At 27.1% G+C, this 25,474-nt stretch overlaps 1 protein-coding gene across 4 annotated transcripts in view; it reads left to right on the top strand.

Annotated features, from left to right (window-relative positions):
* Nucleotides 1-25,474, top strand: part of LOC100651653 (protein held out wings) — a 47,651-nt gene that overhangs the window by 9,131 nt on the left and 13,046 nt on the right. Inside the window, exons 2-6 of one of the 4 annotated variants that reach the window (XM_012314145.2) lie at nt 9,537-9,670; nt 15,675-15,791; nt 16,654-16,794; nt 17,237-17,339; nt 18,890-19,192. In XM_012314145.2, coding sequence (XP_012169535.1) covers nt 9,537-9,670; nt 15,675-15,791; nt 16,654-16,794; nt 17,237-17,339; nt 18,890-19,192 — 798 coding nt within the window. Of the gene's footprint in view, nt 1-9,536; nt 9,671-15,674; nt 15,792-16,653; nt 16,798-17,236; nt 17,340-18,889; nt 19,193-25,474 lie in introns of all 4 variants that reach the window. The other 3 variants (XM_003399321.3, XM_012314144.2, XM_012314146.2) reach the window with 3 other exon arrangements.

The raw sequence follows: 25,474 nt of genomic DNA, 5'->3' as shown, positions 1-25,474 counted from the left end.
TTACTATTAATTAATATATTAAATTTCTAAAATATAATAAACTCATATTAAATACTAGAAATATAAACGTAGCTAATTTTTATTCATGTTAATAAATATTCATTAAAAATGAAATCTTTGGTTGCAAGAATATTCAGTTATATACATATATACTATGCATATAGTAATTGTTAGGTAACATATAAAAATGTGATAATTTCTTAATGAAAGTAATATACGTACAATAAAGTTTTGATATTTTCCTGGTTATTATGAATTTGAGCTCATTGTCAGTAGCGTTTATATGAGTGTAAAATGCTTTTAAAGATTGTAATGAAAAACTTGATATTTGTTTTTAAAATTAACAAAAGATACCTATAGAATGTGTCTAGATACAGAACATACCAATTAATAATATAATATAACAAATGGTATAATATTTTGTGAATTTTTGACAGCGTTTGATAGTGATTTAGCATATTGATTGATTGATTTAATATTGATAATACATAATAGTGATTTAATGTTGACTGATTCAGTATTGATAATAATATATGATAATGACTCAATGAAATTTGTTAATACGATCTTTATTGATAAGAGCCTTAATGAAACTTATCAAATTGATTAAATTTATTTTTGCTCCTATGTATATGTTTTACATTACATAACTTTTCGTTCATTAGATTTCGTTAATTATACAAATCTTTTTAATTACATATAATAGATAAACATCGATTGTAATTAATTGATGCACCTGCGATTAATCGATCAATAGAATAAACTACGTTGAATAAATTTAGTTTGTGATATACGATTTATAGGTTGATACGGTGATATGGATTATCGTTATTTTAAAATGCGTTAATACGTACGTGCAAAGAAACGACGAATAGAATGATGGTACGGAGATTTAGACAAAAGAGAAATATCATGAAACCCTTAACAGTGGCCCTTGGGAACACATAGGGGCCGATGACCGGATTGACCTGCAGTTCGCTTCATGCCGCATGGCATCCACCAACGGGCTCGTGCCACTTCGTCTTCGTTCCATTCTCGTCATTCTCCGTCTCTCTTCTGTTATTTTGCTCCCTCGTTCCTTCACTTGTTCGTTTGCTCACTCGTGTGAATTTAGTCTTTAACCTTCTTCTTCTTTTTTCTCTTCTTCTCCTTCTTCTTCTTCTATTTCTTTTTCCTCCTGCTTTCTTCCATTCTTTGGGTTCATTTTTGTTATATTTTTATTTCAAAAAGGAAAAATCTCGTATTTTTCAAGCGGTGCAATTATCATCTTTTAATTTTTCTATTTCGTTCGAATATCAATTCGCTCAATTATGTCCCCTGTTCCCTTTAACCTTCTTTTTTCACTCCCACAATTTTCGTTCTTTATCATTCTTGAATATTTTTTACTCTCCTTCCCTGCGTTTTATTCACTCTCCACCCTTCTTGCGCATATCCTCCTTGGTATCCACCATCCGCCCTCCCCCACTCCATTCGATTCGAGTCTCTTACTTTAAGCTTCGAAAAGTAGGTAGGGTGAAAGGAATTCTCTACCGTCTCCGTTTCCAAGCGGCACTCTTCGCTCTTCTCTTCGTCAATCTTTCTGCTTGCCTTGAGTTGGGCGTGCACTCACACACGTTTACTTGGGTCATTATACCAAACCGTATATTCCCGTACTGTACTCAGTCTTAGTCGGTCATCTTCGCCTCGAGTTAAAGCGAAGCAGGTTCAACATCTATAGTTGTTGGAACTTCGAGACGTCAGTGTGATTCTGATATCTTATATATATGCATTTAAAATGTATTGTTTAAATTTTTATTACAAGCACAGATAAAAATCTTGAAAACAATGATTTTTACGTTTTTCTTCGTGATTTCGGCCAATTGCAAATTTTTTCGACAATTTGTTTGCGTCATTTAGTAAACTAATTCTAATCTAATTTCTGAAAAAAAGAAAGGCTATAAGCGAACAAATTTGCATTGTCCATTTTCAATTTATTTTCGTATGTAAGATAGCCTGTAGTCAATAATTCATTTCTATTGGGAATTAGTCAAATAATATTTGACAAATTTCCAAATTTAATTTTCTTAAAAATGAAACCCACAGCACAGTTTCAGCCTTCTTAAATTCCGTCTTAATTTGTGTCATAGAATCACCCTGATTCCATTTGTAATCTATACTATGATTTCTAGATTAACTTGTGCAAAATTCATATTGTATATAGTGTGAAGAGATTGTTTTCTCTATTTTTCTCTATATTTTATTCATATATAAAATGTATTCCTTTCAGAAGTAGACTAACATGAAATATAAAATTTTATTAATTCTATACCATGAAAATATTAAATAAAAATGATTAGAGATTATTAGAAATTCTTAAAAATTAAATGAAAAGCAATAAATACTAACAAAGATAAATACAAGTTAAATATTCGAAAATCTGGAAAATGAAAGTAAGAGAATAAAGTCGGTAGTCGGTAATCATAGTAATTAAATTTTCGGCTTTTCGTGGTGAAAATATATATTTGTGCCAGTTCATTCAATTTGCATTTAAGATTAATATATATTAATATTATTTTTATACAACATAAATTAATGTTTTTATATAGACGTAAAAGAAATATTTATGTACATGTATGTTTAATTTAATCATGTAAAAGATAATGTAATATCCAAATGCTTTCAACATGATTCAATACTAAAATGTGATAATAATTAGAAAAATATTTTTGAAAATACATCTCTTCTTGCTGATTTATATTCTATAAATTATTAACAATATTGTATCGTTAGTATGTTTTTAATTATAGAAAGTACGTGCCTTTCTCATATCTGTATTAATAAAGATATCTATATTGTTATTATGTATATTATTATGTATATTTCTTGCAAAATTAATATCTATGGATCCATTTTAACTTCTATGAATAGTAAGAAACTAAATTGTATTATTAGTGTAATGTTTGTACAAAGACAGTGTGAATAAAAGCAAGAAAACTTGACCTCTTCAAAATCGACGTAAATGAATGCAGTAGCATTTGTTAATATGGGTATTAATAGATAAACTGCCTTCAAATTATATAATAGTTGTAACATTCTTGCCCTGAAAGATGTTAACCGTATCAGATAAGATATCTGAAATCGAAATATGAAATACTTTGTCATGAATAAGACATTTAATGTAAAGAACTAAATATTGAGGGAAATACAATATACTTTATGATATGAAGAATTTTATGAAATATTTCGCGTGAAACTCGTGTAATAAAATATGTACATTTTCAAGAAAAAGCTCTTTCATATAAACGAAAGAAGTTTAATAAAATAGATTTTATTTTATATTTTCGATTTATTAATTACGAAAGCTTGAAGCAAAACATGTCTGAAATATTAGTAGATTATCTTTTTATAGCTGGTGAAATAAACAAAATCTCTATACTTAACCCTTAAAAAATCTCAAATAGTTTTCACACAAAGAGATCACATCTTGAATGAACTTTTTGGACAAAACTAAATTTAGAGTAGATAGAGTAGATCATTAATGTAATCAAATGCTAAAATATTACACGCTAATGGATACCCGTTTAAAAATTATGATGTGTATCCTTTATTGAATTAAACTAACATACTTCTTTAATTGTTATCGCAATAAATAGATAGAGTAGTGTGTACAATAGTATTTAGGAGTAGTGTGTACAATAGTATTAGTACATATGAAATAATAATATTAAATTTAATAGTTGACAGAAAATGACAGAAAATATATATGTAACTTTAACCTTTCGTGAAATAATTTCATTTGTTTTCATTTATACGCATGTACGTAAGAGAAATATAAACGAGAAAGTACTGCGTTGTGTTTCCTTGTCTTCCATACGATAAGTTTTAGAATATTAAAGTTAAAATATCTTTTAAATTAATCATTCTTCGATCCAAATACTTTGAAATTCTTTATAGAGAATTAAAAAATGCATCGAATGGTGCATAAAAAGATTTACAGTTCCGTTTAAAAAAAGATAGGGGTGACCTCCAAATGTTTGAAACGTCTCTGCTTTCAGAGAAGACATATGTACCATCTGATGCATCACTTGAAAGTCGAAACTATTTAATTTCTCCTAATAAAATTTTTTTCGAAGTGTAATATTTCCTTGCCTTTCATGCTTCAAAGTCTGCTACACGTACTTGTTACATGTACAATATAATAATAAAATATACTGCAGAGAATGAAAATTCTGATTTAATTTCCATTTTATAAAAAATAAAAAATAAAAATAATGTCTCAAATATTTCTTTAAAAACTCTATCTGTAGCAGAATAATATACGTATACATTGGCTACAATTTTATTAAGGTTAATGATATTTGCGTAATATGATCTCTGATGTACTTGAAATATTATATTCTGGAAAAGTAAAAGGTTGAAAGATTAAAAATATATGTAACAAATGTTCTATTATATAGATTAATTATCAATTATTGATAAATGATAAATAACAATATCATCAATTATTGATAAAAAATATTGAATGATTTTCTAGTGAGCATGAATTGCGTGCTATTTGTTAAATAATTTTATAAATTAAATTTACCCGTGTTCCATGTTGCAGTTTTCAATAACAGAATTTAACTATCGTATATTTTAAACATATTATGACATCATTTTATGGAGAAGCGTTAATAATATTATTATTCTTATATTCCAGCTAAGTGTGTAGATAATGTAAATAGTACGCGAAATGTATTTTTCTACATTATTTTTAACGTTATACTTGTATATTTGTAAGGCTTGTGTTAGAAGGCATAGTTTAGTGTTGGTATAAAATTTCTTGGACACTGACTTATAAATATATCCTTGTGACTCACTATGTGAAAATAAGTTGTGAATTGCTTAAGAAACTTGGCTACTAAGATATAACTTCAATACATGTGACATTGATTTAAAATCTGTATTTATAACGCGATTAAATTTGACTATTGTGTTAATTCCAGAATTAATTTGTTGAAATCGATGAACAACATAGTGATAATACAAAATCAATATAACATCTATACAATATTTATCGATCGTTTTCAATTTTGTTGTTCTTTAATTAACAATACGATTGGGTTATATTTTCTCTTATGAATAGTTACATAATGTTTGCTCTTAATTACCCGAACAATAATACAAATATTTAATAAACACAATTCTGTGTTTCAGTTGTCAACAAGATAGGTATTCCTTTGTTGTCATTTATTTATTTGTGCTTATTTTGTGTGTTTGTGAATTAACTTTTTTTATACTTTGTGATATTTCTTTTTATTTTTTTCAGATCAAATTTTTATCTTTTATTTAAGCTTAACTTTATACAAATATCATAAATATTATCACAAATTTTATACTACGCAATTGATAATTATACAATATTTTGTTAATAATATTTTATTAATTACGCAATATAAATAAAGCAAGCATACAAATAAAGGAAGCATTCTTTACGCTCTCTTCAGTATTGTTTTCTTTTAAAGTTAATACTAGTTAATACTAACTATTATATTATAGTTAACACTATTTTATAGATTGTATCACTATGTTAATTTAATGAAAAACGAATCTAGAGAGAGGGTCTGCTGTATAACAAATTTCTAAACTTTCGGAACACACACTCGAATTATACTCTTTGTAAAATGTTGAAAGGTCATGTAAAATTACTTGTATCTATATTATGTCGATATGCAAATGGATCTAAAAACTTAATTATTGATTTGATTTACGGAGCTACATAAAAAGATATATAATCTCTTTTTTATTCTTCCAATAAGATTATAAATACCCTTAGGTTAACTATATAGTTTGAATTACTATTAAATAATTATTACCATCAGTAAGTGTTAGTGTATCTATTGGATGAAAAGCAAGGTTACAAAACTAAATGATTTTATTCAACTATAAAAATTGAAATTCGATGAAATTTTAGGTGCACAGTTTCTAGCAAGAGTAATAGTAGCTTTCATTGTACATGAAATACATATTGTATATATACATATTGTATACATGAGTACAATATGTATATTATAAGACACGAAGTGTAATAAAATATTTTATTATTGTTATTAAATTTCAAGACGATCGCTGAAGTTCGTTGAAATGTTTGGAAGTTGTGTCATTGTAATTACTACTATTGTAATTACCATTGTAAGGAATTAAATTATTTTTCTTATTGTAAATTAACGAGAAGGTTTGTCTCCTCAAAACGCCATTGTCTTTTTCAACCGGTTGATCTGTGTCATGGATCGTAGTCTTGACGATTACGCCATCGATGATGTCATAGACGCTGCACCTAACCAATACCAACATCGATTCAACATCACTACCTACGCTACACTTAGATAGATTTTTATTCTCACAGGTAATGAGCATTCTTACTTCCCAGGTCTATATCGTCTTGGAATTTTACTTTATCCTTTTCCCTCGTTTGGAGTTGATTCCAAAAACAATGATTCATCGTTTGAAAATAATTGTGATTTGTATTTACAAAATATGACTACAGTGTTCAGCAATATGACAGACAATGAGTAAAATTTTATAAAAAGATATTTCTTTTAATTAGCATTCAATGTATTTCCGATTTAACTTTGTACAATATTCTTGTCTTATAACAATCTTAATGTACATGCATATGTAGGTATACATATGTATGTATATCAATACGCATTTCTGTGAGTCGCAAGATGTTTCCACGAATGAAATTAACTAATTGACTCACGATATGAGTCAAATATATATGTGTTTAAAGTTATTATTCAAACCAAAAATATTGTTTACGTCAGATAAAGTTTGTTCTAGATTTCTTCTGATTTTAGATAAGGGAAGAGGTGGAATATCGTAGCATGTGAAAGTTTAAATTAACATATAGTACTTGTTTCGTGTTTAATTAAAAATTTCGTTTCTGAATAATTACTGAAAGCAAAACAAAACAAATGTAATGGAAAACAGGAAGGTAAGAAAGCTACGAGAATACAATACAGCTGATGTCAGTTGTAATGAGCAATGTTGCTAAAAGTGGATATGATGCTGCGTTCTTTCGCTCGTGTGTTCTATCCTCTCTTTTCATTTGCACTCTTATATCTGCGCACGCATGCGTAATACGTACTGTGGTAACATATACATACATGCATGCATATGTATATCTATACTCATAACTGTGTAGTTAGTGATACTTAAAAGTAGGTAGAACTGGAAACAAGTTTAAAAATATTGCTTATAGTAAAAAAGAGGTGGAACATACAGCTTTCTACATTTTGTATTTCCACTTAATTCACTTTTTCTTCGGTTGTTCTTAAAATCGTATATTATTTATAAATCGGCAAAATCTGTTAACTTGATAAAGCTAGAACTATAATACAATTATAAGTAGGTACTAGTATTTTTATATAATACACACCTATAAATAATGATATATCTATGCATCATTTTATTCTACGATCTCTTGCCATTTTTCGTCATTTATTTATTCTTGTATTGTAAAACTTTTCGTTCTTCTCATTAGAAAATTCAGACACGTGCATCCTTGGACATTTTATGTTCTTGAAAAATTTTCAATTATGGAAATTTTCCAATGTGCAAAATTAAGGTTAGGTAAATATGGTAAGTGGGGTAACACCCACCACTTTTATGTATTTTTAACAAACGATTGCATATTGAATCGCATATTCAAATGCTGTCTAGCAAATTCCTTTTGGCTATCACATGCAGAACCCAGATATCATTACTTAATTGTCATTGCAAGTTTATTTAAATGTTATAAAATTGATTTCTTTAAAATATTTAAGTATCTAGTTGAGTATCTTAAGTTTTATTCGCTTAATATTGTTATTTACCAATATTAATCTTCATTGAGCTGCCACTTTGTTCCTTATCTTCGAGGTCAGAATCTCCACTATTAAATCTTTTAATCCATTTTTGAGTGGTACGTTTACCGATATTATCATCAGCATACATATCATACATTTTCTTTTTATTTTTTCTACATTAATTCATCGCGTTAATTCATTTTTGCATCCATTGTAATCATTTTCGCGTTTAATTTCGGAAATGGATATTACATTGGTTCATGTTCAAGAGGATTTTTACTTTATACAAAACTGAAGCAGAACTGGCTAACGCTGTATAAGTAGATGAAATACTCTTAAGTCTGGATCAGGCACGGCCAGTAATTTAATCTAGTAAAATAGTAAGTAAAGCCGAATCATGTTGAATTGGAGGATCATGGCGGATGAAACGAGAATAAAACTAAAGCGACCTGTTTCGATGGATCATCTGCTTTGATATTGATCATCCACAGTGAAACAATATAAATTCGGTTTCACTTGCTACTTAACTAAACTGATCATATCTAAACCAGCTTATATACTTTAGACTGCCTTTAATTCGTTTTGATATCTATACATATTTAACATTTATCCAGCTAGTAAGCATGTACGTATAATGGATAAGCAATAGTAAGCATTTATCTAGCACGTAGCTAGTAAGTATGCGTATAATGCATAAGCAGTAGTTTGATATGACACTTCTCGAAATATGTACGAGGTTGTGACGAACGAACCTATTATTCAATTTAGTATTTTAATATGAGAAATGCTTTTAACTTTGTTATTAATTAATTCCATATTTGCAAACCCTTGAATTGTAAGGAAATGCTATTCTATTATTTTCATTGCGATAATATTTTTAAAGCTTTGACATATAAATCATTTAATATAATACAAGCAAGTGTCTAAATATTTCGTGAAAAGATACTAAAAATATATACATATTATGTACATATTGTTATAAAAATAAATTGGTATTATATATAAATTGATATACCAAATATTTTTGTTCAACGATATAGTTTCTATAATCAAAAATTATTAAATATCGAAATGCACTGGTGGATAAAAAACGGTTTAAAAGATATTCAGCGGGTAAAAATATAATTTTACACAATGGAATTATGATTGACAAGGGCATTGAATAAAAATAAAGATAGGATGTAATATATCTTATAGAATAGATGATTGTTAGGCATGCGATAAAAAATGTTTAATATAAAAGTTATTAATGTTTACACACATATACAAATGCCAACTTGAACTTTTTTTTTTCTCCGCCACTATATATATAAATACGTAAGTACATCCATTATTTTATTGATTATAAAATTCTCCTATGTGTATCGCATTTATCTTAGTAAGATAGTTGAGGAAATTGAAATTTAATCGCTTTAAAAACTTACGTTTTTAGAAATGAATTTTATAATCACACAATCCACATGTCTACATACATACGACTAAATGATTTTATAATTGTCTAATTTTATTCGTCTTTTCATCACATCTACTCTTTATCATAAAGCTAATGACATTTTACGTGATGAAAGAATGGTATATACGATGTTCATTTTTTACGAATGTTCATTAGAGATGATATGTATAATTACAAACCGACTGATTTTATTTTATATTATATTTTAACCGACGAAATATTTTAATTAAAATTGGAACTAAAAATATTTACATGCATCCCTATCTTTGTTACAGAAATCGCAAAAGTGCGGGCAAGTCTTTTCCAGATTAGTGGCGTCAAAAAGGAGCCACTAGTTCTACCGGAACCAGAGGGTGATATCACAACGCTTACGGAAAAAGTATATGTACCTGTTAAAGAACATCCAGATGTAAGTATTTCTTATTTATATCGCTATATTATCTTAGATAACAATTTACTGTCTTATAATTAGCGTATGAGTTTTTATTGAAGTATCTACTATTATTAGAGTTGTGACATTGTAACATCTAACTAGATAGTTTGCAATTTACCAATGAAAAGTTTTAATAACATTACATATTCAACTAAATATTTATTCATATCCATCACCATTATTAACGTGTCTATTTTAATAATTTTAATTTCTAATATCATTTTATAATAGAAACTTTTGTTTTATATATAATAGATAATAAGTAATTGAAACGTAAAAAATCATTCCATTGTAATATAGTGTATAGCAATGTAACAAATTACTACAAAAATTGAAAGTTGTACTTTCTTCAGTAAAGGTCCTTCGGTAATTCCAATCTTGTTTGGAATATTAGCAGCAGTATACATATCTACTTAAGAAACAATTTTAAGTGTATGCTCTACGTTTCGTAGAGATGAAGAAAGTTTGTGTAAGTTTTTCCTTAAAACATACACGCTTTCAACATCTTTCTTTTAGACAGGTATTAAATAAAATTCTAAAAATGATTTCTTTTTGGCGACATTGCTTACACAACTTTATATGAGTCATATTTTACTTTATCTCTATAGAAAATCTTTAAAAAATCCATAGTAATTTTTATCTTCTTTTTGATCATAAAATCTCTAATCATAAAATTTTAAAATACTAAAGATATATATGCATATTAATATTAATGTGTACATATATATTAATCCGTATTAGTGTCTATAAATATTAATATGATTATTAAGTACTTAAATAAGGTGTTGGTAACTGACATCGTCTTTAATACATGCTTGGAAATAATAGTTACTATTTTCTTTTCTATAAGAATGGTAAATCTGGAGAAATGTGCACATTTATACGTATTTATCTTTTTCCAATAATCTATACTCTTATTCTTTTATCAGTATAAAATATATAAAAAATAATAAACGTAGTACATTATAATATACGTTAAAAGAATATTTGATTCAATATATATATCAATATAAGATAAGAATTTGATGTATATTAGAAAAAGTAACGTAAGTATACTGTTTATGCGTTTTTCTAAATGTGGAATGTAAATAAATGTTATGTAAAAGTTATGTTATTCCGTTGAGATAAATATTTTGTTCTTAAAAGTATCTTTTATAACTTTTGCACTTTTGAACAATTAAAATTTTTATATATATCTTCAAATTATTGTATGTCAAACTTGTTTCTAAATTAATCATATTTTTAAATTTAATTTATGTGTTAATTGTGTAGTAAATGTGTAGTAAATATCTAGAAATGTGGAAATTTGATTAGAAACTTTATTTTGTTTCCGAAATTTTCTTTTCATATTTAAAAAAATTGAAATTTTTTCCTATTTAGGGACAATAATGATAAAAATCATTCATTGATCTCGGTACTGTATTTTTGTTAACAATATGGAATCAATTTTACTTTTAACTTTAAATCAATGCCAACTCAGGGAACAAGGGGATGAATTAATAAAAGTTTATATTCTAATATTCCAAGACTATAAATAACTTGTTAAGGAAAAAAATGTGAAACATGGGAAATTATGATTATTATTTATGCATTTATATTTATACATAAAATTCGTTTAAAATGTAATTTCATACTTACTTTTGTTGTTATGTTTTTTCATCAATATTGCACATTAGGTATATAAAATCTTCCAAAACAACACATTAACTTGTATTGTTCAAGCATTTATTTCTAGTGTTCTTATCGATATATCAAGCTCTGTATACTTGCAATATTACAAGCTAATTTCTAATATTCCATATATTTGTCGATCGTTTAAGCGCGTTTCTGTGTGTTTTGAGCAGTATCAGTACCTGGCAAGAAATTCGTCCAGTGCACTGTTGTTCGTATGTGCAATGCATTCCGACTTACCACACAGGAAGCTCACAAATGTTTCAAACGTATTTACCGTAAGCAGTGAACATATAAATTTAGAAATACAGTGGCTACAAAAAGTAGTCTTTATCATCTTTTTTCATCTTCAGTAGTGTCTCACATCATTATAAAATATGATAAATATTATGAAAATAAAACGTGGAACTTGATAAAGATACGCTTTATTATAAAAAATGAGAGTGTATTCAAACACTTTATCTAGCCACTGTTTGTAATAAAAATTTTTACATATAACGAACACCAGAGAGGAAACAAAGTGGTCTCTCTTTTTGTTTTCTAGACTGAAACGACACACAGGTTTTTATATTTCCTAATAGTTGCCTTAGGACTAAACAACGATTATTAATTTGCCTATTCAATTCAGCAATTATTCTGAAATTAGTCTCCATAGTAATAAAAATTAAACATGAATTTGCGTTCGTTATGATATTTCTAACATTCATTTTGACGTGAAATTAATAGAATGCATTAACAATCGCTGATTTATTAAAAAAAACAAAGTTTATGTACTCAGGATAAATGTAAGATAGTAACAGCGGTATCAAATTAACAAATGGTTGAGTCAAATTATGGAAAATACTAAAGTAAACATTGTGACGTGCTTGGATTGCGCCAGCGCGGCATTCAAAGATGTGCAAATGAACCGATACGACATCATGGATTCATTGCGAAAGACAGTATAGAAGAGCTTCTAGAATAATACAGATGAATTCTACGTCAAATTGAGAAGCTGTTGAGAAATTAGAAAAATTCAGCTAAATCTCACGCGAGATCAAAAAGTCGCAAGAAGGGTTTTATGTGGAAGTTGCTGATAGAAATTGAGGAATCGCGGATGATATTAATAAAAAAGAAAAACTCTAATTAAAAAACGAAGATACGATTCGAGCGGTAATTTCGGAAACATTCAACTACGATTGCGAATATTAGATTATTATATTATATACTATGAGATGCTATGACTTATATACTACGAATATTAGATTTGAAATAATTAAACTCGAATTGACATGGCAACATCAACATATATTTTGTAAGTCAAAATGTTATTACAAATGTGTATGTTTCGCGAATAAATGAGTATTAATGTTTGGTTTTGACGGAGTACTACTAGAAGTAGCCCGAAAATAATGCCGAATAGAATTTATCTCGATTCACAGATTTTTAAGGCGTAATGATTGTTTCGGAACGGAATTCAGCCCCATCTCACATGATATAAGCTTGAACCTTAGGCTGGGGTCATACGAGTGTTGGAATGACGAACGTTACAACGTCCGTCATATAGTTTGACGGACGTAAGTAGGCGTAGTTCGTGTGACTGACCTGATCCTATGCAAAACGAGATAGAACGTTACGAGACGGACGTTGTAACGTCCGTGTCCGTCGAGGCCCATAACGCCTGTCATTTCAACGCCCGTGCGACCTCGGTCTTGACGAAGCAAATAACGCGAAGCATCACCGTGACTTTTCGTAACGATTTGTCTAAGAAGCGTAAGTATCCGTTTTCTTATATACTGCGATAATTTTATGTGGTGGAATAGGCCATGAGTTTATCATCTGAAACATTATCAAACATATGTGCTCGCATATGGATAAACTAATCCTACGGGTGAGATTGTGCTTTGAGGTTTTCGTGAAGCCGTATCTGTAACGGTTCCCATGTCTGGTCTCAATGTTATCCAACCTAATCGAAGCCTCCCGCATTGCGTATGCAAGAGATGTTTAGAATAAAACGTATTTTTATTTGCCGAGTGCTTCTGAAGAAATTTTAAAAACATAAGTATTCTTATAACGTAACGATACTAATGTTAAAAACGAACGACACATTTTACAGAAATGTAAATATACATACGTATATATGATATAAAGGAAGTCTTATCTGGAAGATTAATTTCGTCTACTATATGTTTACTATTTGCAAAAAAGTATGTACACATGAAGAAAAAAGCTACATAACGATATGACGATGCCGGAAAAATAGTTCACCTGAAAAACTATCTGAACAAACTAACTATCTGAACCAAACTATCTGAACCAAAGATTTTAAATTTGGACAATGTTGCTAATGACCTTTGATGTTGAAGCAACATTAAAACAAACAGAAGAAGTTATATTTACGGATTAAAAGAGATTTAAGAGGAACGGATCTGATTATCTCAATTATTATTTTCAATTTGCTGAACTGCTATTGGTATTGGATACCGTGATAAGATAGAGACAAAATTTATTACAAGCTGAATCAATAACGAGAAGTATTTTGAAATTATTGCTGGAAAAATAAATACGTATGTCACAAAAATTGCCTTAAATAATTTTACCAAATTATGTTACATCGTATCTTTGAAGATACATAATGCTGCATGTGTATTATAACGGTAAGAAAATATTTTCCCACAACACGAAGAGACTCGAGCTTTAAATCGGTTTAATATTATAGAAATTTGTCAATATTATGTAATATTTAATATTATAATATTATATAATACCTATATAATATTGAAGAAATCTTGTCAAAATAGGGTACTAAAACGACAAACACGTATCTAGTCAGAAAATTTTAACAAGATAACATGATATTCATTCAATACGAATGAAAATAAATAAGACTGAATATTATTAAAAATAACTTTTTGATATAAATTTAATATAAATTTTTACTAAATAGAATGGTTATTGTTATTAAATGCGAAGGTGTGTTATATTACACGTATGCTATATGTTCGATACTGTTGATTAATTTATTTATTATACATTCTTGATTTTTTAATAATTTTGTCATTGTTTTCTTGCATTTGCTTTCTTTAACATTTGTATTTTTTATTCTTTTTCTTTTTAATAGAAGAGTTTGCAAAAATATATAAAATATATTTAATTTTCAATGTGTAACAGATCAATTTTAAATAATTCTTAAGCTATGCTGTAACTTTCTGAAATAAATTTCCCTTGTGAGATAAAATTGAGCTAATAATAAGATATATATAAATGTTTCTTAATAACAATTATACATGTGTATAAAGCAATTATTCTTTTATTACAATCCTCTTGGTAATATCATTGTTTAATCATGGAACATTTAATTTGATATTGTATCAGGGGACATAGTTTATAAATCACGCAGTCCAAAGGATATTACTTAAATGTAGAACAAATAAATAAATTACAAATAGAATTTATTCACTTACAGAAGAGATTTTACATGTCAACATTGAATCAAGAGAGTACAATTATTATTAAATTAATAAATGCATAACGACGATAACGTTTCATCGTTTAGTTAGGACAAACTTTAAGCGTAGGTAGAGGAAAAAAGAATAAAATAGGAAGGAAATTATGATTTTGAAATATAAACAATGAAATTTTCTTAGAAATACCACGAAAAAATTATTTTTCCTAAAAAATTAATTGGACGAGGTTTATGTTTTGATCTACTTTATATGAAGATAGTATTGACATAAATTTGTTAATTTCCTAAGTAATTAGTTTTGCATCTATGTTTTATTAATCAAAGGGAATTCGTCTAAAATAAGACTCATAAAGTTCGATATCGCAATATGATAAAATCTTTATTTTACTTCCAAATATAATTATACAGGTTCTGATCGAACGTACAAGCGTGCATGAGGTAATCATCTTTTTAAACGAAAGAATAAAAAGAATATGTATAATAACATTTTTTATATTTATTTATATATTTATATATTTTGCATAGTATTCTACGCTTATTCTTTATATATATAATATAAACGCATGTTACATATAAGTCTACTTAGAAAAATAACCCGTGTAAGTTTTATATCAGGTGAATGTTAAAATGTAAGTGCAGTAAAGTACTTTATGGCAACAATAAATAATGGCATTTATTTAACAACTCTACTGTTTCTAATTAAATACACTAAAAAATTTCTACTTTTTTCAAAAAATTATTCATGTACATGTAAGAATCGCCATTAGAAATAAAACACAATTTTTTATATCATATACTTGCAAACGTAATATGAAGATGTGATGTTTTTCTTTAAAAATTGTCTTAAAATTTGATTTGTTACAGTTTAATTTCGTTGGAAGAATTCTTGGACCACGTGGTATGACAGCTAAACAGTTAGAGCAAGAAACAGGATGTAAAATTATGGTTAGGGGAAAAGGTTCTATGAGGGATAAGAAGAAGGTAAATTTATTGTTTTTACACAGATGTTTTGTATACATAGATATAATATATTTTTGCGTATAAATTTTTGAGTGACATGTACAATTTTTCCTTGTTGCATATGTAAGGTTTCAAATTTCTCCCAATTGTAACTAGTTTTGTAATTACAATTTACATTATCATATTTATTATATTATAATATAGGTAATAACCCTAATTGTTTGCGTGATTAAGTACTCAATCTTTGTGATTGAATATTTTTTACTGATAAAAAAATGATAATGAAAAAGTTGCTACCTTGTTAGTTTATACATATATATTTATAACTTCTTTATAATATACACATAAGCAATATGTCAAAAGTACACGATTATTATTCAAATTTGAAGTTAAATATTTGTTTCCAAGCTGCGTACGATCACTGAGAAAACATTTTATCGTAAGTATATACATCAAATAATAATATCGATATACAAAATTTATTTCCAAATTCTCGTGTTCAACATTAGTTTAAACTTGTCGCAAGAATTTATTTAAGAAATTGTAGCTTTATGACTTTTATTGAAACAAATACATGTGAATATTAATTTTTTATTTTAAATTGATTATATGGAAATAATTGATAATAATTAATATAGAGTAATATCATGGATATATAGACGTATAATATTAATTCAGGAATTAGTTTCCTACAATTAGATATTTGTTATTACACGCACTTAATATTTGTGATATATTTTTAGAATAAATGGCATACATATGTACCTTGTAATACTATAATATCAATGATTCTTACCATAATAACGATTATAGATAAAGTCTTTTATATTTGTTTATTTAAATTGTACAATTGTACTATATATGATATTAATCCCTTTAACAGGAAGAGTTAAACCGAGGTAAACCAAACTGGGAACATCTGACAGATGAACTGCATGTTTTATTGACAGTTGAGGATACTGAAAATCGAGCAACTTTGAAACTTGCCAGAGCTGTAGAAGAAGTGAAGAAACTTCTTGTTCCCGTGGTGAGAAAGTTCCTATTATTAACTATAACTTCTAATTTTATTGAATTAGTTTCCCCCATAATATTAATTACTTCCTATCAGCTGCATCTTTGTATTACTGCATGTTCCTGCATGTATAAATAAATATTATTTGTTCGTGCAAACTAAAAGAATAAGTATTCACGTGATTTAATTTGATAGAAGCTTAATTTTTAAGCTATAAAGTGATATTCATAGAAAATATTTAATTGTATAATGGTATGATTGATAAAATACAAACGTAGCTTCTCTTTCTTCAATCTTTTAGAAATGTTATATGCCATGCGAAGAAATAAAAGGTTTGAAATTACATTAAAGTAAAATTGTAAATATTTGAAAAAATGAGTAACATATTTCTTAGATTGCTATAATTAATTTCAAAAATATTAATATATTTCTTATTAATTATGTTGACTGTTAGCAGGCTGATGGAGAGGATGAGTTAAAGAAGCGGCAGTTAATGGAACTTGCTATTATCAATGGAACCTATCGGGATTCTAACACGAAAGTTGCTGCAGCTACAGGTATAGATTCAAATATTTATTTACTTTTATTTCAAAATCAAATTTGATTAATACTATTTAATATTAGACACTTTTTTTATAGCTATATATATATATACATACATACATACTGTATGTATCTACATATGTATGCAATCATTGTTCGAATTGTTCATTATCCAAAAGATATTTCGGACGATACTTCGAGGGAGAAGTAATTTAATGTAATTAGTTTATTTGTAGGTGGACGCATGAAGAATATATTATCATGACTGTTATTACTTTTTAAAATGTTACCATGTAATTTTTAATGCATTAATCGATCTATCTCGGCATTCCCTATAAAAAGGTAGGTACCAATTTATCTATCTTGAGAAACTTTTACTTTAATTTGTGTGAAAGACAAGAAAAACAAATACAAAAGTAGTTAAGGTAAGCGTCTTTCATACGATAGGTATGGTAAGCATATGCGAGTATGTTATATGTATAAGTATATTATAATTAAATGGGTTAATAACATTGTATAGAGAATATCAAGATGGATTGATTAGTTCGCTTAAAGTTATATGATCCCATTTAAGAAAAATTAAGTATGCTACCTTCATGTAACTTCAATTCATTCATTTATGCTATAATATACTATAGTTGCAGCAGATTATATTCTCCTCGAAATCATTCAATTCTTATCTGAAAATTTTTTTATTCACAGGGTAGATTATTTTATAGGGAATACCATTCGCATTTTTTATTAAAAATTGACGAAGATTGAACACTCTGTATATGTCTATCTAAGTACTATATACACTTCATGAGTGATGGTAATAAATATTTTGAGGGACGTATATTAATTTAAATTATTTTTAATATCTTTTTGATAATAACATTTATAGAATTCAAAATTAAAATTGTTCAAAAATATATAAGATTTGATTGAGGAATTGATTATATTATTGAATACAAATAATTTGCAGTAAAGTGATAATATAAAGTAATATAGACGCATTAGTATAAAGTAAATAGATATGAATGTTTCTAACTCTCAACGAGAAGCGTGTAATTCGTTCACAACATTTTAACGGCTATCAATTTTACGTATTAATTTCTCTTCTGTATATATCTCAAGAATTTCTGTACTTCTAAATAATCTGCTAAACTACACCTTCTTAAACGTGATTTAGCATTTTCAAGTATAACTTTATTAAAAATTTATAATATAAATTTATTACCTAATTCTGTACAGAACAAAATTTTAAAAATATTATATAAGGAATAGGTATACATATCCAGTTTATTGTTGTTCGATTCACACTTTTCTGACGCTACCATACGCATTTAAATCGTTCAAAATATTTTTCATGTTATATGTTATTATACATTCGCAAGTTATGTATATAGATAAATGAATCTCTATAACACGATGGAATATTTAGAAAATTAATGAAAGGAGGTAAAGGTACTGAAAGGGGGAGAAGAGTTGTAAAAAATTGTTTGCTATGGTTGTAACGATAAATATGAATAAATATAAAATCAGTTTCCTTTGTAACTTGAAACGATGATAATGAATGTTTCAGCTTGCGACGAAGAGTGGAGACGTGTTGCAGCAGCAGCGGCAGAGACACAACGGCTTCTTCCAGGTTTGGCCACACCTATGAGGACACCTAGTGCTCCGTTGGGAGCTCCACTAATACTCTCGCCACGGATATCTGTCCCAACCACCGCGGCATCTCTTCTAAACGGTTCGGGTCCACCAGGATCTCTTCTTTCTGCCGGTGATCCCCATGGTTTAATTTACACGCCATATGCCGATTATGCCAACTACGCAGCCTTAGCAGCCTCGCCTCTCCTCGCGGATTACACTACTGCTGATAATTCTGGTGGGTTGTTTGCACGCTGATATTAGTTGCAACAACGTTTTTTATGAATATTTCCTTTTACTATCATTATTATGATTACTGCTACTTGTCCTGTTTGATCTCTTCTCGACCTTCCAGCACAGATTAAGTAAAGTAGAGTGTGCGAGAAAAAGAAAGAGAACGAGATAAAAAGAAATAATAGAGACAAATGAAAAACAATTAATATATTTGTATTTTTTATCAATTTTTAAGTTTGTGTTTCTTCGTGGAGAATTTTCTTTAGCGATAAAAAATACTTAAATAGCATGCTGTATATTCCATATATTTATTTACAAAAACAAGGAGATTGTTGCTAAAGATTTATTTTATTCTATTTTATTCTATTTTATTCTATTTTATTCTATTTTATTCTATTTTATTCTATTTTATTCTATTTTATTTTATTTTATTTTATATTGTTCTATTTAATTTAATTTTATTTAATTTAATTTTATTTTATTTTATTTTATTTTATCTTATTTTATTTTATGTATTAATGAACGAATACATAAGAGATTAATGGCATAATTCTACATAGAACATTCTGCCTAATTTTATTGTTTAATATTTGATGTTGCACAATAGTAATCAATCAGAAAAAAATAGTAATAAAATCAAAACAATATTCCACTAAATACGTACGATTTTACGGGAATAACACGTTTTTATTCAGTGTTAAACATTCAATCGCTAAGATGTATAAGATAACACGTGCAAAGTTTTTATACAAATATTTTTACAAAATTCTTGGATCGAAAAATGTAACTACGGTAGTTACTCTGTATAATGATATTAACGTATATGCTGATATCGTCATTTTATATATATATTTACATAGTATATATACATCTCTCTGCTTAAAAGAAGCTTTGCTTTAAAAATAGAAATATAAAAGGAATGTTCTCCACTATTAAGCAGAAAAATACATATTTACATGTGTGTATATATGTATCTTTTTGTTTTTATTTGTATGGTAAGAATGTTAATGTCGTCAAATATTTTGTCGCATTTGAAAGCGATTATTATTATTATTGTCTTTATTTTTATTATTACCATTAATATTACTATCATTACTATATCAATATCGTCATATATTATTATGCTTTTAATTATTATTATACTTATTATTGGTTTTTATCAGTAATAGGTATTATTGATATTATGTTACTGTTTTCATTATTATATTGCACATTATCCGCAAATCACCATTATTATTCTCATTTAGTTTTATTACTGTTGATGTACCATTTTTCAACATCATCCTGATTGTCATCATTAGTATTTTCATCATTCATAATTATCATTAGCAACAATAGAAACATAATGAGCAGATTGGTATAGAAGTCGTAATGATCTTAATGTCAAAATACGACAGTTATTAAAGAAAATAAGAAATTTGATAACATTTCTTAATTAGATGATATTATTTTTATTATAATATTGAATGTTTATACATACATATTAAGAGAGTCACATCAGTCATTTGCTAGTCGTATCAGTTTTGATAGTTATTTAATACTGATTATGTCCAATGATATTATAATTTGCATTTTTAAAACAGATAGTAGCAAGTAATAGAAATAATTGACATTAAAATATGTGTATCATGAAGAGACAAATCTTAGAATTCCGTATAAAGAGAATTAGTATGTGGTAAATACTACATGTATAATATTTGACAATCTTGTATCGAATTGCGGATCTATCGGAGTAAGACAAACTTTGAATCTCATAAAAAATATTTTCTTATTTGATCTTTAACGTACTTCTCTTAAGTATTCGATTCAAATAACTTTCGAAAGAATTTCGTAAGTTTATAAACAATTGACGTATTTTTATGTATATTTCATGTAACAATGTTTCTTATTTATTCTATACGCGATTTATGGCTGTTTTCTTTTTTATTGCAAAGGTAAAAGAATTATTATTAAAGAAGAGCATGTTATATATTGTTAAATTTTTACTGTTAAAGTTTCTATATTGTTGAATAGAATTATAAAAAGTATTCGTATAATTATATACAAATTTATCGAAGTATATTATAATTGAAAAAGAATATAATTAATCGTGTTTTTGTTAAAAGTTTATCATAATATTTAAAATGTTGTTTGATCATATTGTCTCAACCTTTTTTAGTAATGTAATAATAAGCTTCGATTTGTATACTCGAATTTCATAAGTTGCTTTAGAACAAACAAGATTTCAATACATGCAGTATTCAAGCTCGTACGCGATAAGTATAAGAAATCAATTCGTATATTTGTATATATATAAATATACACATAATCGTATAGACTAAAAATTAAGACGACTTCTCTTTGTGAATGAAATACTCGATTATCGTATGTCCAGTTATACACTCATACATTCGTTACCATTTATTACACATTATAGTAGATATATATAGATCAATGTGTTCAGTAGGTATGATATGTTTGAAAAATGAAGTAGTTCCGACTTAAAATGAACCTTATTTTAGTAGGAAATAATAATAGTTTCGTCCGTGGAATTTACGTACACGAATAAATGATTATGTTAGGTATGAAATTGTTACTTCGTCTTTCATATAATATCGTATTTGATACGCTATTATTTTAGTATTACATATTTTAAAGAATGTTTTTCGTATACTTTTCTATTATGTAATAATTGCTATTTATTATCTGTTTCTTTATAATTTGTATATATTATAATCATTATAGTGGTGCTATTGCATTTATTTATAGATAAATATTTATAATATGAAATTTATTAGTGATACAAGTGCAATAAAATTTTATACTTATATTTTACTTTAAAAAATTGATCATTCGTCGAGGCATGAAACATTAAGGGGCTATTCTAGTCTAGAGTGTCATATTTAGGCCTTTTTACGAATTTTTTACAGAGATATCATTAAACTTTTTGATATCAGCGCTTTACACGCGTAATTTATTTCTTAAAAATATTCACCGCTATTAATGAATTGAGTGAATCATATTCTATTTAGCGCGATTCTTAAAAAATGCGTCCTATTGGATGACAGGTTGAACTTTTAATATACCGAAGTTATAGCAAAAATTTGAGATCAATCAATTGATCGAAGCTTATATTAAAAAACGCGCTAAATATCACGATATCTACGATATCAGCGCTTTACACGCGTAATTTATTTCTTAAAAATATTCACCGCTATTAATGAATTGAGTGAATCACATGCTATTTAGCGCGATTCTTAAAAAATGCGTCCTATTGGATGACAGATTGAACTTTTAATATACCGAAGTTATAGCAAAAATTTGAGATCAATCAATTGATCGAAGCTTATATTAAAAAACCCAATTTCGAGAAAGATGTATTTAAAGTTTTTCATACCATATCAGTTAACCGAAATTGATTATAATTAAGAATAATTTGTTAGGTGAGGACTGTTCAGAACTTTTGTTCAGGAAAGTCCTGCCCAACCGATTTATTTTTTCTGTGAACGGTTTTAGTCTTAGTCTTCTTAGTAGCTTCTACCAACATTCTGAACGATGGACTCTTTCTTCTTATCGCAGAAATTTACGTATACTTTTGCTTACTGATCAATAGCTAGTCTCATCACACAGATAAACATACAGAACTGCTAAGAATCATTCATTAAATATATCAACAGTCAAAAAGATAGCGATTTTCACAGCTACTACTTCTGAATGTATTTATATGTTTTGAAGCGAAGGAATATATTTTTTTCTGTTTGTTTGTTTGTTTGTTTGTCATTTCAAAATGTTATTAAAGTGGCATGCTTAAACTTGAGCTTACCATTAATTTTCTCTTTACGTTATTGTACGTCACACGTTGTTAGCTGCATGCCATTTTTAAAACTTTTATTAATTTTATGAATTCAAAACAATCTTATCGCAGACATAATATGGAAAATTTATACATTGATCTTGAATTGGGTTTTTAAAATGCTTAAACTAGAATACTCTCTTAATACGAAGTATTACTATTTATTATACATATGTGTATGTATGCGTATATCATACATATACATCTATTATTGTTTTTTATTTAGGATATTAATTAGCAACATAAAAAATGAAAAGTATCGTAATAATCTTTTCGTAAAGATGAACGTTCTGGAATGAAAAAATATGTAAATAATTGATAAGAAACAGATTTCAGAGATTTGGGGCTTCCATGGAACGGATTATTATACTTAACACTGTTGTACAATGTCATTTTTGTGATTATATAGACAGACCATCAACTACGGATAACAGTTGCAATACGTTCTTAGATCCTGAAGAAGTTAGCTGCAATGCTGGAGAAACATCAGGAAAAAATTCCATTTGGACGTAGCTTCTATCCGAATAAGCCTTGCATAGTGTTGTATACAGCAGTGTTAGGTGAAATCTATTTCAGTTTAAGAAATTAAATATTATGAAAAATTATTTGTTAGAACGTAATCTGTTAAAACAATTCACCTATGTGATGTTGCTGTGAAAATTATTTCAAGCTTAATTTTGTGACTTGAAACCAAATGCGTTTATCATTTTTTTTCTTTATTTTACATTATTAAAAGGAACTTTCATTTTTCAAACATATCACGTCTTATGACATACTACGTATTTTATTTGTATTATTTAAAAGAATTTGAAGAATAGAATGTCTGCACGCGTTAATACGTATGCATGATCGATTCTGTGGTGCATTGCCATATTGATTATATATTTAATGAAATAATCAAATATTATTTATTGCTATAGCTCTAATATCAATATAGCTAAATATCAACTTTAACATAATTTATACAATAAGAATTAAGAAAAGAAATAAGCCAATTTCTCGTCAAAAAAACATCAACTACCTATGTACATCTTTAGCTTTTTGTTTTTTTTTTATATAATATTATTTTCAGATTGCAACTTTACTCGTATTATTTTATTCGTATGAGTAATTAATATGACGTGTCCAGCGTAGTAAAAGATATTTTACTTTTATTTGAAATATTTATCAAATATTCTACATATTTTCAGAGTTACGGTAACACGATTTTCGTAGTAAGTACGATCAAATAGATTATTCTAGTATTATAGTATTCAGTTTATTATTGCACGAGAAATTTGTTTATTTTCAGCCATGTATGTATGCAATATTTTACGACCTTTGACAAGGTAAAAATGATTTTAAAAGTTGCATCGCAATTGAAAAGTGAAAATATTTTAAGTCAAAACTAAAGCCAATATCTTATATATATATATATATGATATTATTATTTATTCAATTTTTATATAACAGATAAATAAACATTAAATGTACGCTTATTAAATTTATGTGAAATTTAGTGTACAGAAGTTTGGCATAACTTATTAATGCACATCTGTATTTCTAGTTCTATTATTCCATGTTAGGAATTGTTTGCACATAATAAAGTTATATGATTAGATATACGTATTAAATATCTAATTGTATATACATATAAATAATGTATTTATAATATATCGAGATATTTTCGGGTTGCTTTTGTAGTCTACAATTACTTTCGATTAATTTCCGCAAGTCTAAACTTACTTTTCAAATCACACATTAAAAACTGTACTGCAATCTCAAATCGTAATAAATAAATATTTTTGAAATATATACAGTTATATGTCCCAAAAATTTGATATTTATATATATTAGGACTGGAACACATGTGTGCAGAAATGAGAAATAAATTATTTAAGAAATATAACAAGAAATTAAATATCGCGAGATAAAAAAGAATGGCGCTCAATTCTTGTCATATGTTAAATATAGAATATCGTACAAAAATATCTTGTAAATACCTTCCTCATATGGAAAGTTACGTATTATAGACACGTTTAAACCTAGAAATTGTATTTTATGCATAAATAATAGTTATTACTTAGAAATTAAAGATAGATATTTTTTATATATTTTTATTATATCCATTTCTACTTTCTGAAAATGATCTACCTAATGTGATTTACAATTTACATCATTAGGTACTAGGTTTTCATATACAATAGGGTCATGGATCGTTACAAACAATGATTGCTAATGCTTTGAAAATAATTATACGAAGTACATATTATACACCTCTAAAAGCAAATTGGTCTTTTTTATATACACGTCAATAGATATTTTATGTTTAATACTTCTTTCGTTAGACAACATTCAATTTATTGTAAGATAAATTATTGTATTACCATGTAAAATATAAGTTACTTTGGTTTATATTTAGACAAAAATCCTTTTTTTAATGGTACTCAATATTAATTATTAACGATTATTTGT

This window comes from Bombus terrestris, chromosome 11, assembly GCF_910591885.1.
Source record: "Bombus terrestris chromosome 11, iyBomTerr1.2, whole genome shotgun sequence".
NCBI classification, from domain to species: domain Eukaryota; kingdom Metazoa; phylum Arthropoda; class Insecta; order Hymenoptera; family Apidae; genus Bombus; species Bombus terrestris.
Note: the sequence above shows the minus strand (reverse complement) of the source record. Positions and strands in the feature narration are given on the sequence as shown.